Source organism: Canis lupus, chromosome 2 (genome assembly GCF_011100685.1).
Source record: "Canis lupus familiaris isolate Mischka breed German Shepherd chromosome 2, alternate assembly UU_Cfam_GSD_1.0, whole genome shotgun sequence".
NCBI classification, from domain to species: Eukaryota; Metazoa; Chordata; class Mammalia; order Carnivora; family Canidae; genus Canis; species Canis lupus.
In genome coordinates, this window is record NC_049223.1 from 54,485,565 (window position 1) to 54,500,754 (window position 15,190).

At 46.8% G+C, this 15,190-nt stretch overlaps 2 protein-coding genes and 1 long non-coding RNA gene across 7 annotated transcripts in view; 1 reads left to right on the forward strand and 2 right to left on the reverse strand.

The window, feature by feature from the left end:
• The window catches only part of MAP1B (microtubule associated protein 1B), an 83,216-nt gene extending 75,038 nt beyond the window's left edge, over positions 1–8,178 (forward strand). For both annotated transcript variants that reach the window (XM_038530803.1, XM_038530804.1), the window contains 2 exons: positions 2,191–2,429; positions 3,636–8,178. In XM_038530803.1, the coding sequence (XP_038386731.1) occupies positions 2,191–2,429; positions 3,636–3,791 (395 nt within the window). In that variant the 3' untranslated portion in view covers positions 3,792–8,178. The remainder of the gene's footprint in view (positions 1–2,190; positions 2,430–3,635) is intronic.
• Positions 255–3,761, reverse strand: LOC119870288. Its single transcript, XR_005355660.1, has 2 exons — positions 3,323–3,761; positions 255–1,121 (listed from the first exon to the last, which is right to left on the reverse strand). It is a non-coding gene; the product is annotated as an uncharacterized LOC119870288 (long non-coding RNA).
• A 5,491-nt stretch (positions 8,179–13,669) lies between the features above and the next one.
• The window catches only part of MRPS27 (mitochondrial ribosomal protein S27), an 87,682-nt gene continuing 86,161 nt past the window's right edge, over positions 13,670–15,190 (reverse strand). For all 4 annotated transcript variants that reach the window (XM_038530805.1, XM_038530806.1, XM_038530807.1 and 1 more), the window contains exon 11: positions 13,670–15,119. In XM_038530805.1, the coding sequence (XP_038386733.1) occupies positions 14,769–15,119 (351 nt within the window). In that variant the 3' untranslated portion in view covers positions 13,670–14,768. The remainder of the gene's footprint in view (positions 15,120–15,190) is intronic.

The following is a 15,190-nucleotide window of genomic DNA, read 5'->3' on the forward strand; positions in this document are numbered from 1 at the left end:
TTCACTTAGGAGGAGATATCCCTGACTTCTGATCATTTCTGTTTTGATCCTAATTCCCTTATTCATTAGGTTCTCAGCAATGACTTGGGTTTTTGATGGAACAGGTCTCTAATGGCCCGGCTTTATTTCTTTGCTTCAAACCAATCACAGGGATTTCCATTAATACATTTTATTTGCTTTAAGTAGTCAGGGATTTCAGACCGCAGTTTCACAGAGTAATATTAATTGACCCAAACATGTACAGCAAAAAATAATTTGAATAACATTTCTCATTTATTTGGGGAAAAATCTGATTGATGAAACTTGGGACTCTCAAATTCAGTGCATTTTAGGAACTATCACTTATAGCTGCAAAGTCTTACTTTGAGCAACATGGAAGATCAATTTCCAGCCTGCGTTCTCATCACATTTCCTTTGTACATGCATGCAGAAAACAAACTGATTTTATTCATGCTTAGAATTAATGGAAAACCACCAGATAATGAATCTCTTGGTCTGAAAGAGTTGGCAACTGACCCGCACTTGGGAGAAAACATGAAATCCTTTCAAACAGATAAAAACCAACTGAAATTTGCTACCAAACTTGCCAAATATAGCCACTCTAGCCCACATAATGGGGGTTTTTAAGACATTTTTCTCTTTTTGGTGTCCTTTAAAGAGATTAATTTTAAGGCCAAGAAACAAATAAAGAGGAGTTAATTTGAATTTATGTTGAAGGTACTTTTCCAATAGATTTCTAAAACAACAAAACCGCATTATCAAGTGATTTTTAAAACCAACCTTTGCCAACGGCTGTCAGTTCTCTACTACGTCCGAGCAACGTTCATTCGGTGTTGATGGTCGCCATGGAGCGTGCCAGGCAAAGCCGTGGCCATTTTTAATTGTTAGGACAGTAGTTCATGGACTCCTCCGATTAGTCAGAATTGGTTTGGTAGGCCCAAATATGGACATTTTGAGTCCTTGTAGCTCAGATTCATTAAAATGGCTGGTTATTCATTAAAATGAGTTAGTGTATCCAAAGAGCAGTTTGGCTGATTCTTGTGACTCCCCCACTCCTAAAAGTAAAGCTGGACAGTTGTGGAATTCGCTGGTGGTTTGACTCTGTGGTGACAGCCTTTATCCTATGGAGAAAGGAAAGAGGATTAAGTACATAGGATCCAGCTGATATTTTAAATGACTTTACAGCAGCAGTCTCAACCGACTGCACATTAGCATTATTTGGGATGCTTTTAAAGCAGTGAAGCTGGACCCTGGGGTGTGGGACTGGGGCATCAGTATCAGGCTTGCTAGGTGATGCTAACTACCCAGCTAGGTTGGAGCACCACTGCCTTAGAATGCAAGTTCTAAGAATGTTCCAAAAAGTTTAAACCCTCTAGCCAGGACAACTCAGAAAGCCAACTCAGCAGACAAGGTGCCAGGAAAGTTCTGAGTTAATCCGAATCTTGACTTGGCCTGGGCTTTCTGATTTAGACCGGGAATGTCGGCGGCCAGATGCCCCTTTCCCTGGTCTGATAGGTCTTGAGTGGTTAGCCAAAGCTGCCTTTCCGAACCATCTTCTCGTCCAAGGTTGGTAGCCAGCTTGCCTCGGGAGAGATGTCTGCCTTTCCAGAGCACCGTGCTAGGACAGAATGCAGTGTTTCATCACTTTATGAACAAGGCCAAGTTCTGGGGGCCTTGGAGGTCAGAGGAAGTTTATATCTGAGCCATTTGCTAAGTCAAATGTTGGGGTATAATATTCTGCTATCGGCAGAACTGTTATCACATGAGATCCTAACATGGATGGCTAACGTTGCTCCACTGTGGTTTACCACACGCAGAGTCTTCCTTCTGACTTTCAAAAAAAAAAAAAAAAAAGAAAATGTTTCTTAGATCGCTTTTCAAATTAGGATGCACGTTGGCAGCTCTTTTAGGAGGAGTATGGCTCTCTAGTTCCATAGTTTAGGAAGGCCTTGGAATTCTTTTTTCTTTCTAATGGGTTGTCCACAGAGGGAAACGATCCCATTCTTTGTTTCTCCTGCTAAGCTGGTAAACAGCCATGTTCTGTTTTCTCCAGTTGCCCTTACAAGAGAGAGAGGGAAATGCCCAGTACACTCTCTGCATACCTTTTTGGGGATAAGTAGGGAAGGAGTACCAGATTAGTGGGTCTCTTCGCATTTCTGTGACCCTGGCTTTTCTCTTTATTTGCCAAAGGACCGGGAACCACCAAGCCCTCCAAGCCCTCAGCTGTGCCTCCAGGCCCCCCTGTGTATTTGGACCTGTGCTATATTCCCAATCACAGCAATAGTAAGAATGTTGATGTCGAGTTTTTCAAGAGAGTGAGGTCATCCTACTACGTGGTGAGTGGGAATGACCCTGCTGCTGAGGAGCCCAGCCGGGCTGTCCTGGATGCCTTGTTGGAAGGGAAAGCCCAGTGGGGCAGCAACATGCAGGTAAGAGCCCCGGGACAGTGTCTACACCACACATGGAGCTGTGTCCAGAGGCAGAGGGAAGGAAACATGTTTAAAGAACCACCGGTGTGATTATGGATCCGCATGGGGTACCCCATGGGTCTCTTACACGTGAAATATCTTGAGGACAAAGTGGATTCACACACACAAAATAAGTCTAGAATATTATTCCTGGCACCACCAATAATCATAGCCTTACCATCCTAAGGCATAATTCACTTATCTACAAAACGGGCCCAAGATGCCTTGCCCTTCCCCCTAATATACCAAGGATATTTATGTATGAATCAAAATGATATTTCCATGTGAGAGCTACAAAGGAATTGTCTTTTCTCCTTTGTGTTTCATGGATGTGACCAAACCAAGAGATATAGCCATTTAGAAAATCACCTGTCGATGTGAAATCCCGCAGGAGCATTGCTGAGGATGGTCCCCAACAGGACCCCTCCTAGCTCCCAAACATCATAAACGGGCTATGAACCACTCTCTTATTTTGGCTGTGAATCTTTGCTTATCTCAGTTTTACCTTTGGTTTTGCAGTCACCTAGTAAACTGTTTGCATAATATTAAATAGAATTATTTGCTAGTTAAGCATATTACATCTCATGAGAAACACCTGGTGGCCTCCTAATAAATAGTAGATGGAATTTTTACCATTCCAGCCAGTACCCAGCCAGCCAGCCACCAGCCAGCCACCAGCCAGCCACTCCACCACCCCCAGCCACACACACAAAGATACAAATCTTTAATCTCAGGATGAAGTATCAGTTACGCACAATGGAGCAGCAATGATACTAAAGCTCTTTGGATTCAATACACAGTATCTTTCATGCAAAATTGCTCAGCTGGGTGATAGGAAATATAAGTGATCTCACCTGCACGGAAACCCTTCTTCTCTTAACACTGAATATTTGAACACCTGATGGTGAATGTAGATGAACTGATTGACTGGTCATGAGGTCTTTTTTGGTCCCAGTCTTCAAGTCTCCCAGAAAACCTTAATTCATTGCTGCTTTGATTCCTAGAAAATGTAAGTTGAAAAATCCTTCATATTGGATAAAAAGTAGGAAATTGCCCACTCCTCACCCTCCTTTGAATGGTCTGACTCATAGCCTTATTATTGTTCTATTTTTTTCCCCTCTGGTTTCTGGCTCTGCTCTTGACCAACTATTTTCTGTCTCCCTGCAGGTAACCCTGATCCCTACTCATGACTCAGAAGTGATGAGGGAATGGTACCAAGAGACCCATGAGAAACAACAGGACCTCAACATCATGGTCTTAGCAAGCAGCAGCACAGTGGTTATGCAAGATGAATCCTTTCCTGCATGCAAGATTGAACTGTAAAAAACCAAGACCAGCCACACCACAGGATTTGAACTTTGTTTCCAGAAATTCTTCAATTTGAAACGCCACCTTTTCTAAAGAGTCAATTCGTCTAAATAAGTCACTGAACTGTTACCTGCCAAACGCTATACTGTGTCATGGTGATGCAAGTCACTAATATTTCTTAGTTTTCGCTGATTTGCTAAGGGAAGTAACAGTATTCCCACAGTAGGGTTCAAGTTACTGCAAAAATACCCACCCCAGTTCATCTCTGCTCAACATTTGGAAACCATGCACTAGCAAACCCAACTGACTTCCGCTAGGTAGAGGCATTTGTCTTAGAGAGAGAGAGAGAGAAAGAAAGAGAGAGAGAGAGCGCGCACGCACAATGAGAGAGAACACAGGAGGGAGGGAGAATGAGAAAGGAAAAGGATGCAAGAGAAGGAGAGGTAATGGTAGAGAGTGCTGGTGAGATACCCAGAGAGAGGGAGACAGAGCGAGGTGGGGTAAGGAGGAGGGAATAACCAGCACTTAGGGCCGCGTTTTCTCACGCAGCCTGTATTCTATAGTCTACATAGGCAAAGTTTTCAACTTGTGTCAGTCTGAGGCATCAAAAAGGGTCTCAATTTTCTAGAACGAGTTAGCCGAAAGGAAACAAAGAAGGGAACAGAACTTGTTCTGAGGGCATGTGAGATTTTTCACGCCTTAATTAAGCTCCTTCAGTTTGAAGGCTGCGCACCGACATGATGTAGAGAGCGCAGACTGGAAGAGCGAGTGGTTTGAACCCCATTCGGAACTCTCAGACTCTTCAGACACACGAGTAGATTGATCTAAGGCATGCTCCCAGCATTTGTCCACCCAGTTAGTCCACTCGGAGTCACTTAACCTGCATGCGGAAACACCCAAGTCCACCCCGATTAACAAGCAAATACCAAAGCGGTTGGGAGTACATACGGTAGACAATTTGCCTTAGAAAGTGACTTGAATGTACAAAAGATACTTGATGCACTTATTTTTTAACGTGAGACCGCAAGTTTATAAAACATCCGTGTAGGATTATAGATACTCCAGTTCACGGAGCAAGTGTGTGCGCGTGTGGGGGTCCTAGAAGCTGATCTGATCGGTGCAGCGGTTTGATGCTGAGTCATGCGTGTTGAATACCACCTCCGTGCGCCCATGGCCCCTCAGCCAAACAAGTTGAGCCTTTCGTAGCTTCTTTACTATGGCAAGTTCCAAGATTGAAATGGCTTCTATGATCAGAACTGGGAAAACAGTGAATCTTATGGTGGAAGAGGTTTCTCGGCAAGTGTACAGTATTTACCTTCCTTTGTCTTACATTGGCTTTTTCTTTTTCTTTTTCTTTTTAATTTTTCATTAATTTCAGCATCATGGGAACAAGTGTACAGAAGAATTTTTTTTTTAGATATGTGAGAACTTTTCATAGATGAACTTTTTAACAAATGTTTTCATTTACAGGAAAATGCAAAGAAAATTTCAAGTGATAGCCTTTTTCTTTTCCCCCAAGTCCTTCGTAAGACAAAAAAAAAAAAAAAGAAAAAAATGTTTTTTGAAGTTCTGGTGAGATTGAAGTCTGATATCGCAGTAATAATATTTATTAAAACCCATAACTACCAGGAATAGTGATACATCCCACCCCCTGGTCCCCCCTAACGTAAAAATCTGAGTACGTGTTATTTGAGAGTGGGGGAGAATGGCATGGTAGGCTACTTTTCCAGGCCTTTAACGTCACCCTGTGGTATTCCACATACTTCTTTCAGGATCTTGAACCATGAGGTAGAAGAGCCAAGGCAAGTTCAAAGAACCCTAGCAAAAATTTGCTTTGGGATTTTCTTTTTTTTCTTTTTTTTGGGGGGGAGGGAAGTAAGAGAAATAATTCATTGAAAGCAAATGAATTCCCATCTCCGACGATTCATCCCGTAGAGTTCAGAGATCATTTCCATCGTTGTCGTCATTGAACTATGAATCCGGAAACCAGATCATGTCTAAGCGGACGTCCAGTTCCAAGTTGCAGATCGATGCGCCCAGTGTTCAGATGTGGCAAACTTCTCAGTGACACCTGTGCTGTGCTCTGTCACGTTGTGTTTCCTGCAGACTCTTAAGATCCACGGAGTAGTGAACAGTGACCTCATTTTATTTTCTATGTTAGTTATTTATTTCAAGATTAACATTTTAGTTGATTTTTGTCTGGTAAGTGTGTGTTTTGCACTGCTAACGACTATGAGGGTTTAAACAATGCTTCTTCAGGGTCCCCTCGCGGAGGACCTCTGCAGTCTACTTAATGCTGTGAATTACATTTTTCAAATGTTTTAATTTTTTTTAATTAATATTCTATTTTTTTTAGGCTTCTCTAGAAATGCAGCTTTTATTTATTACCCCATTTCTTTAGAGTCCTTAAGAACAACACATTGATAAAGGGTACAAAAAATTAACAGAAAATGGAAAACTCAAGGTGACAAAAATGGATTTTATTGAGTATAAACTACCTACTTCAGACTTCTTTCATGAGACAACCTAAGAGAACTCATGATAATTATTTACTGATTAGTTATTAAGCTGAGTTGGTTGTGTCCACGTAATACATGGGAAGAGAAACTGATTTCCAGCCTTCTTGCCAAATCCAGACCTCTGCTTGATTTCTCTTTGATAGAAGAAGGAATTATTTTCCAATTTCCCAAATTCAATTTACTTAATGTGCATTATTTTGCCTTTAAACCAACAAACATCTTGGAGAATTATAGCCAGTCTTCAATTAGAACCATTCTATCCTACTCCTTTATTTTTTCTTTTCTTTTTGCTATGGGGTTTAATGGGACAAATATACAAAAGCTGACACCGGTCAGCTGGCTCTTTTTCCTATGAAATGTATCAGTACCTTTTTCCATCCATTGTTCTCAGTGATGACCACAGAGCTGGAATATACCAGGAAAGTCGAGATTTGCATTGCAGGTTCCTCCTGTCCTTCCAGACACCTTTCCTACCTGTGTGACTAACCTAATTTTGCTAGTTCCATAAGTACACAATTGGTTTAGTAACAGCCATGACAATGTACCGTGTACATTCATGGTGAGGGCTAAAGATGGACACAGACTTCTAGGAGCTTTATTCATACTGATTACTTAATCCAGTTGTACAGATTGAATATTCGAGTGAAAGGAATTTACGCTCTGTTTCAATGATGAGATTCCATCGAGAGGGCACTCATGATCATGAACTTTTGGTAGTATTCTTAAGCAAAAATTCTACAGAGACTAAATGTTAGAGGTGATCCTCCACTTTCAATTTTAATGAATTCTATCCCCTTTCTCAAAACCCAACCCCCATGCATGCTTTCTCAGTCTTGTGGTGGGACTGGATACAATGACTGACCCCCTCCCCCACCCCCAACACCATTTTCCATGGAGTTCAAAAAAAAAAAAAATTCTTTTTTTTTTTTTTTTTTTTTAAGACCTTACATATCCTAGTGAATGGTTTCCCCAGTGTATATGAATGTTTTAAGTGTCTCCAATAGCTTATGCAGTTTAGGAGCTTTTCAATACTCATTTAATAAGATTCAATCATTTGCTAATGAAAATCTACCACCTTCCATTTTTCTCTCTATTACCAAATTTCAGCTCTCAGGAGCTGCTCTACAATTCTGAAATTGCTTTTCTTGCCTCTCTTTAGTCACCTGTCACAGGAGGTTCTTGCTCGGTAATGATATTGTGAGTTAGATTAATGACTTTTTTTTTTTTTTGTGCTTCGGATTTTAGAAGAAAAGATTTGTTTCCATTTGAAAGGAACTGTAAGCTTTTATCTTCTAACCAACTGAACAACACACCAAAAGCAGCCTAGGGATGAGCATTTCTTTGAAAGCAATTAGGTTATTCACCTGGTATTAAAACTATTGACTATTAAAAAAAATCTGACTTTATTAATTTAAAAGGCAGCATCAAAAACTGAAAAGGAAGGGAAAAATAATTAGCTTCTCTGCACTCGTTTGGAGCTCCCCAAACAGGAGCCATCAAGATGAGGCATCAAGACCGGGCTGCCCTTTCCAGAACACCGTGCAGCCGTTCTGAGTCGTGCTTACCCGCGCTGCATGCAGCCCTTCTCTTTCCGGCCCCGGAAAGAAGTGGTCTTGAGCCCGGTTGAGAAGCACCTCCACTCCTCTCTCTTGTTCTGAATGGTGTTTGTGTCAGTCTGCAGCTGTGTATGGTATTATGTCTTATAATCCTGCATCACTTCTATCCTATCCAGTCATATCTAATGTAGAAAATTAGTTTTCAGTGAAAGTAATATGTAGTGCTTTTATGATATTTGTGTGCAATATCCCCTCTTCCATTGAGGATATTTGATGTAAAAGAAAAAAAACTCAGTTCCACAATAAAATACAAAAGTGGCAAAAGTTCCCGTGTGTGCTGTGCCGTCCCTTGTTTTCTGCACTGAGTTCGGCTCATGGGGAGTTGGGATTTGCCCCCCACGGCGGGGGAACGAGTCCATGAGGGCTGATTGTGTTTTTTTTCAGTGGCTCCCTGGCTTTTGGCAGAGGGCCTTGTGTTCCTCCGATGACTGCTGCGTCGTTACCATCTCTAACCCACCCCTAGAGCATGTGGGGAGTCTAAGGGCAGAAACTGGGAGGTGAAGGAGACCGGAACGAGTAAGCACAGCAGTGTAGATGAAGGAGGGTAGGGGGGGTTTCTTACATAAAGCAAAAACCAGCCTCAACCCTCGCTCGGCCACAGCCGGCTGCCTGACCTCCCTCTATCCATCGGAAGCTCCTTTACTTCCCTGTAACATGAGGACTCGGCACGATGGTCAAGCCAGGTGATCCCTCCCAAGACGGACTTTCTGGGCTCCCCGCACCCACGACCTTCGCTCTACACCCGGCAGTGGCTAGTCCTGTGGGGACCTGTGGAGGCAAACAAAGCCTAAGGGCTGCCCTCCACTGGGGTGCCAGGGCTCCCAGAACTCAAGGGTGGGCTCTGGGGACGTGGGAAAAGCACCACAAGCGAGGACTAAGCTGAGGCCTGCTGGGTGTGTGTCACGCACGCGGTGTCGGGCAGAAAGCACACTCTGGGCAGGGGCAACAGCTCAGGCGAATGGAGCAGGAGCAGTTACGTCGGGGGTGGGGCACTCAGCTCAGAGGGTTAGGTGGGGGGGCCCTGGCATCTCAGTCCCCCCAGGGGCCACAGGACGTTTGCCCACGCCGGGCTCAACAGAGCCCTCCAGCCCTGGCCCTGTCTGTCTGCAGAGGGGATGCTTTGGCCTTGAAGGGCTCCTGCAGCCTGTCCCGAGTCCTGGGGATGTCCCTTTGTGATACGCGCTCCTTTCTGTCTTCGATTGTGCCTCAGAACACTGTGACTCCCCGACTGGTCCCGACGGAAGTTGCTGTTTGGCAGAAGGGGTTTGGGGCTGCCTCCGGGACCTGAGGGGTCAAGCACGGGAGCAGTCAGGCCGGCAAGGCCTCACGCCAGATGTACATCTGTGTACATCCATCCTACCTGCCCAAGTACATCTCCTCCTATCCCACCGCCAAACTGCTCGGTGCCAGAAGTCCTGGCTGGAACAGAGGGTGCGGGGCCAGCACGGCCCCATCCTGGCCCTGTGAGTCCTGGGTCTCAGGAGGCTGTGGGCTCCCGGGAAGCCCTGCCAGTTGTTCACCCTAACCAGACCCTTCCCTGGATTTCCTATCCCCCTCCCTCGGGACTCGGGCACAGCAGGAGCGGGGAGGGACGTCATGCGCTTCCAGCTGGTCCTTTTCTAGACCCTGGAGGTGGCTTTCTTGGGTTCATTTTTTCCTGTCTTCCGGGTAAATCAACAAAGGTCTGCTGAAGTACCGACTCCACCTTCTCTTTATACTTGCCTTGCTCATTCTAGATGTTTCTCTGTGTCCCCACAATGATCTTTCAACAAACTCCTCACTCGGGAATTGCTGCTCTCTTGCCTAATGCCAGGTCAGCATCTCCTCTCTCATGTTACACCGTGTGTCTTGAAAAGTCATGGAGTCATACGTGCAGACTGACCTGGTCACACCCAGTTCCCAGAAGACAAGCAGGTGTCCTGGGTGGTTCGGGTGGTGTTACTGGCCACATTTTCACAGATGATGGAGCATCACAATGAGGATGGCTTCATGGGATGATCTCGCCATAAAAAGTAGGCATCGCTCCATTTCCCCCTCCAAGTCTCTACTCAAATCCAAACTGCAGTCACTGTAATGCACTCCCGTGGGTTTAAGCTGACTTTTGCAACTGGGGTCTCCAGTCCGAACCTCTTCTCTGATCTCCAAATTCACATCCAGCTGTCTATTAAGAGCCCCATGCAGTGAATAAGGATCTTTAAAACCCAAATCAAATTTAACATGTCCCCTGAGCTCCCCAAACTACTTCTGTCCCAGGGCTTTCCCATCTCACTGAATGGCAAGCACGTTACTCCAGCTGCTCAGATAAAAGTGCTTGGCCTGTCAGCAGGCCTGCTGGCTCTTCTTTCCAAATACACCCAGTCCGGCCCCTTCCCGTCACACTTACTGTGACCACCTCTGTCGAAGCCCATCGTTTCTCCCCTGGATTCTCGTGGTAGCCTCCTGACTGTGCCGTGTCCCAACTCTGCTCTCCACGGTCGTTCACCACATAGCAGCAGCTAGACTAGCGAGCCCCCGAAAATATTAGGTCGGAGCACGCCATGGGAACTTCCGACGGGTTCTCATCCCAGAGTGAGGGCCAGCGTCCTTACTAACACCGTCTGGCCTCATCCCCGGCTACCCTCCACCTTCTACTTCCTGCTGCAGCCACACTGGCCTCCCAGCCTACCTCCGGCGCTCTAGGCAGGCTTGCACCTGGGCCTTTGGGCCTGGTTCCTCTGTTGGTCACACTTCTCCACGGGTAGCTCCATGCTGCTCACCCTCACCCTCACTGGTCTCTGGTAGAAAGTTCTCTTCCCGGGAAGGCGTCCCTCAGCAACCTGGTTTAACTTGCAACCTCCAGCACCTAGCCAGCCTCCGCTTTCCCTCTTCACATGACATATTGGGTGCTCACGAAGGAACAGTCTCCTTCCACAGAATGTAAATACCACGAGGGAACGGATCCTTGTCTACTTTGTTCCTTGCTGTAGCCTCGGCGACTGCTTTTACAGTTCCTGACGCATAATCGGCGTTCAGTGTTTGTTGAATGAACGAACGTACTTCTCTTAGGTTGGCACAGTGGCCACATGGTGCGGTTGTTGAAAAGTGGGTTTGGAATCGGGTGTACCTGGGTTCCAGCACTATGGGTTCATTTACTAATGGTGTGGCCCTGGGCAAGTCACATAAGCCTTGGTCTTCTCTGCAAAATGAAGGTGGTACTCCCTGCCCTGCAGGGCCGTTCTAAGTAGGTGGAATTATTATTTTTTTAAAGATTTATTCATTTATTTATTCATGAGAGACACAGAGAGAGGCAGAGACACAGGCAGAGGGAGAAGCAGGCTCCCCACAGGGAGTCCGATGCGGAACTCGATCCCAGAATCCTGGGACCACACCCTGGGCCAAAGGCAGATGCTCAACCGCTGAGCCACCCAGGCATCCCAAGTAGGCGGAATTAAACTCGGCAGAAATGGGCTTTCACAAAGAGTTGCTAAAGGTAATTTTTGTAATCAAGATGGGTACAGTGATGAGCCAGCGCCTGTGCTGGGCCTGGGAACCATGGATGCCCGCTGGGGCCCAGCACACTGTCACTGCAGGAGGTTTGTAATGGGTTTGATTCCCCTTACTATGTCAGCATATTAACCAGGGAGGGGGTTTTAAGGTTTAGAACTTTGAATTCTGCAGACATGAAGTACTGCAAAAACCAAAAAGGCAAGTGAAGTTCTCCTACCATTTGGCACATCAGAGAATATACTGTACCTCTTGGAAATCCTTTCTAAGTCTTCCATGTAGTCCTTGATCTAGCGTTTAAGGCCTGCAGTGGAATTAATTTTCAGATGCTTCTTTTAAGAGTAAACTTTGTTTTCCGAACACGTCTAGCTTGGATCAGGAATCCCTAACATTCATACATAATAAACACACAGCCTAAAAAAAAAAAACCTACAGAGCCTGAGCGTAACTGTTTTACACAAAGATCCCAGTGGTAACTGCCACCCCCTCAGGGCCATGGCTACCAGCCTTTTGTTTTTAAAAATTTTTTTTATTTATTTTTTATTTTTTATTTATGATAGTCATATAGAGAGAGAGAGAGAGAGAGGCAGAGACATAGGCAGAGGGAGAAGCAGGCTCCATGCACCGGGAGCCCGACGTGGGATTCGATCCCGGGTCTCCAGGATCGTGCCCTGGGCCAAAGGCAGGCGCCAAACCGCTGCGCCACCCAGGGATCCCCTACCAGCCTTTTTGGACCTTCCTATTAACCAGATGGGGAACGGCATCAAGGCAGCATGCACCGTCAGCAAAAAGGCCAACTCGACGGGGAAAAAGGAAAGGTTACTCTCAAGCGAAGAAGTGGTAATTTAGAATAAAAGGCAATTTCCCTGTCACAATGACATTGAAAAGCACTCCTCTTACCCCATTCTCTAACGTAAGGTTTAAAAAAAATTATCGTCAGAGTTCCAAAAGTTCAGCTCTGAAGATTACTACTAACCATTTAACGAAAATACAACCACACCACATTTTCTGAGCCCGGTTCAAGCACATCCCTTCCTCACCATGCATGCCCAGCGAGGTTACTGGGTGCAGTGGTGGCAGCTCCCATCACGGCAGCTTCCGATCCCAGTTACATATCACCAGATGCAATCACCGTTGACCCTTTTTTCCAGAACCTTGTTGAGGAAGAGTAATGGCCCACCCTGTATTACTGCATTATTTTATACTCATTGACTTAGATAAACAGTTACTATTATTTCATTAAATAGACTAGATATTAAAATAATTAAATGTTATTTTTCTAGCCTCAGAAATGCCATTCACAAATGAGCCATTTGCACACACATTGTTGGGTTCCACCTGCATCGCCGCAAACATGCCGGAGGAAGCCCTGCTCACAGACCCTCGGCCACGGTTCCTGACCTTGGCTGGTGCTCCTGACATTTTGGACCAGACACTTCCTTGTCGTGGGGGCTGCCCTGTGCACTATGGGATGTGTAGTGGAATCTCTGGCCTCTATTCACTTGATGCTAATTCATTCATAATGAAAAAACCGACTTCAATAAACTAATTTTCAGGGCCCGTGACTCCATTACAAGTCGAGCGCAATAAAGATCCCACACATGTACCTGATCTGGGCAGCCAGCTAGAAGGTGTGGAAACGAGATGCAAAGTTGGCACCAGGGCAACATAGTCCCGAGAGGAGGAGCCTCAGGTATCTTGCTGTGGCTGGGGGCGGGGGGGGGGTCCATGCTCCCCACTCTGAGAAAAACTGGAGATCAAGCATGGCAAGGGCAGATAGGGAGGAAACAAGAGTAAACAGGTTATGAGCTGAAGGTGAACATGCTGCTTCCTGCCAGGACCGTCAGGGACGCTGAGCTAAATGGGCCTTCTGATCTACCCTGAGCCTGCCTCTGGAATTAGTAAGGGAGTGGCTGAGAAAGCCCTGCCCCCGATACACCAAATGTCATGGCTGGCTTGTGGTCTTGACCTCGTACCTGCAGCAGGCACGGCGTGCTCAGCCACAAGGCCCCGCGTGTGCCATGGGTGCCTCACCTCGGGTCACCCGGTTTGTTTCCTTATTCAAGGACGCGTTACTCCCACCGCCCTCACAGGGTGGCTTGAGTTGCTGGCACACACACAGTCCTTGGTGAACGTTAGTGGCCGTGGTGGTGGTGGGGAGTGCCCAAGTCTGAGAGACGAGGGAAGTTAGAAAGGTGTTGCTCAGAATCACACTAACCAGACCGAGGTGTGACTTCCTCCTTCCCTCCCTTCCCTGAGACAAAGAACACAGCAGAGGAACCCCAGAACATTTATTTCTACCAGTTCCTGATCAAAGAGCACAAGCTCGGATAGCAGCACGCCACAGTACATAAAGGCAAAATTACACAGCAAGCAAGAGCCACCCCTGACCCCTTTCACAGAGAAACTTCAGGAAGGAATTTCCACCTCCCAACGGTTTCAGTTGCACAATCACCCACATCACCCATGCACACAAGCCCCAGCCTGCTTCTAGTTTTCTACGACTTCTCCAACCGAAATGGGTGTTGACAGGTTGTACATGTGTGCACGTGTGGACACAAGAGGCAAGCCTTTACCTCCTTGGGGAAGCTGAGAATGCTTTGGAAAGAAGTTACCCCAACAAGATGGAGAAGCCAAGCCAAGGGGGCTTCAGGGCTAGAGCTAGCTTCCTCCTCAAAAGCCCTTCCATTCTAAATATGTCAGTGGTGGTGCCCGAAATTTGAAAGCCAGTGGGTTCGTGGTGCTGTGTTCACTCTTGTCCTCAATTTCTCCCAACTTCATGTCCACAGGGAGGAGACACGGGGGAGGGAGAAGGTGAGACGTGTGGGCATCGCACCCCCAGCTCAGGCGGGGAGGATGCTGGGGGGACGAGGCCTCCAGACACACAGTTGCCCCTGGGGGGAGAGAGACTATTCAGAAGCCTGTGCTCGACACCAGGTTGTTGAACCATGGCCCTTCCCTCCACCACTGCTATGGATCAGGAACTTTCTTTCTTTTGTTTTTGAAGATTTTATTTATTTATTCATGAGAGATACACAGAGAGAGGCAGAGACACAGGCAGAGGGAGAAGCAGGCCCCTGTAGGGAGCCTGATACGGGACTCCATCTCGGAACCCGGGGGTCACGCCCTGAGCCAAAGGCAGATGCTCCACCGCTGAGCCTCCCGGGTGCCCTCGGATCAGGGACCTTCTGTGTTAAACGTCGATCCCTGACCCCACCATACACCTTGGGTGCACCGCATCTAAGGTGTTTAGCTGGGGCTTCGGTCTGACCACTGGCCACTCACAGTTCTGCAGCCTTTCTCAGCATCTCATGGGAAGTCACGCTGCCTTAGGACGTTGAACACTGTGGCTCTGATACCATAAACGGCCTGCTTTAGGAGGACAGGCAGGCGGAGGGGGCCGAGGCCGCCGCATGGTCCCTGGGAATCTCAGGACAGGGCTCTAGAGAGGCTCTGGTGGTGGGCGCCGGGGCCCCACGGGCCTGTGAGGCAGCTGCCTTTGCTGCTCTCCGGGCCTCATGCTCCCGCTTTGCCCTCTCCCTCTGCTCCTGCTCCCTCTGAATCAAGTGCACCCGCTCCAGATGCCACTGCTGCAGCTTCTGCTCATAGGTGGCCATGTCCTCGGCTTCACAGGTGGGGAGCTGCTCCTGGATGAGCCGCGTGGTCAGAGCCAAAAGGCTCTCTGACTCAACTCTGCCCAGGGCCTCAAGCTTAGACTGCAAATCCTGAAAGAACAAGAGGAGATGGGGGGTGGGGTGGGGAGGAGGATGCAGGTAGGAGAAGACAAAGAGGAAAA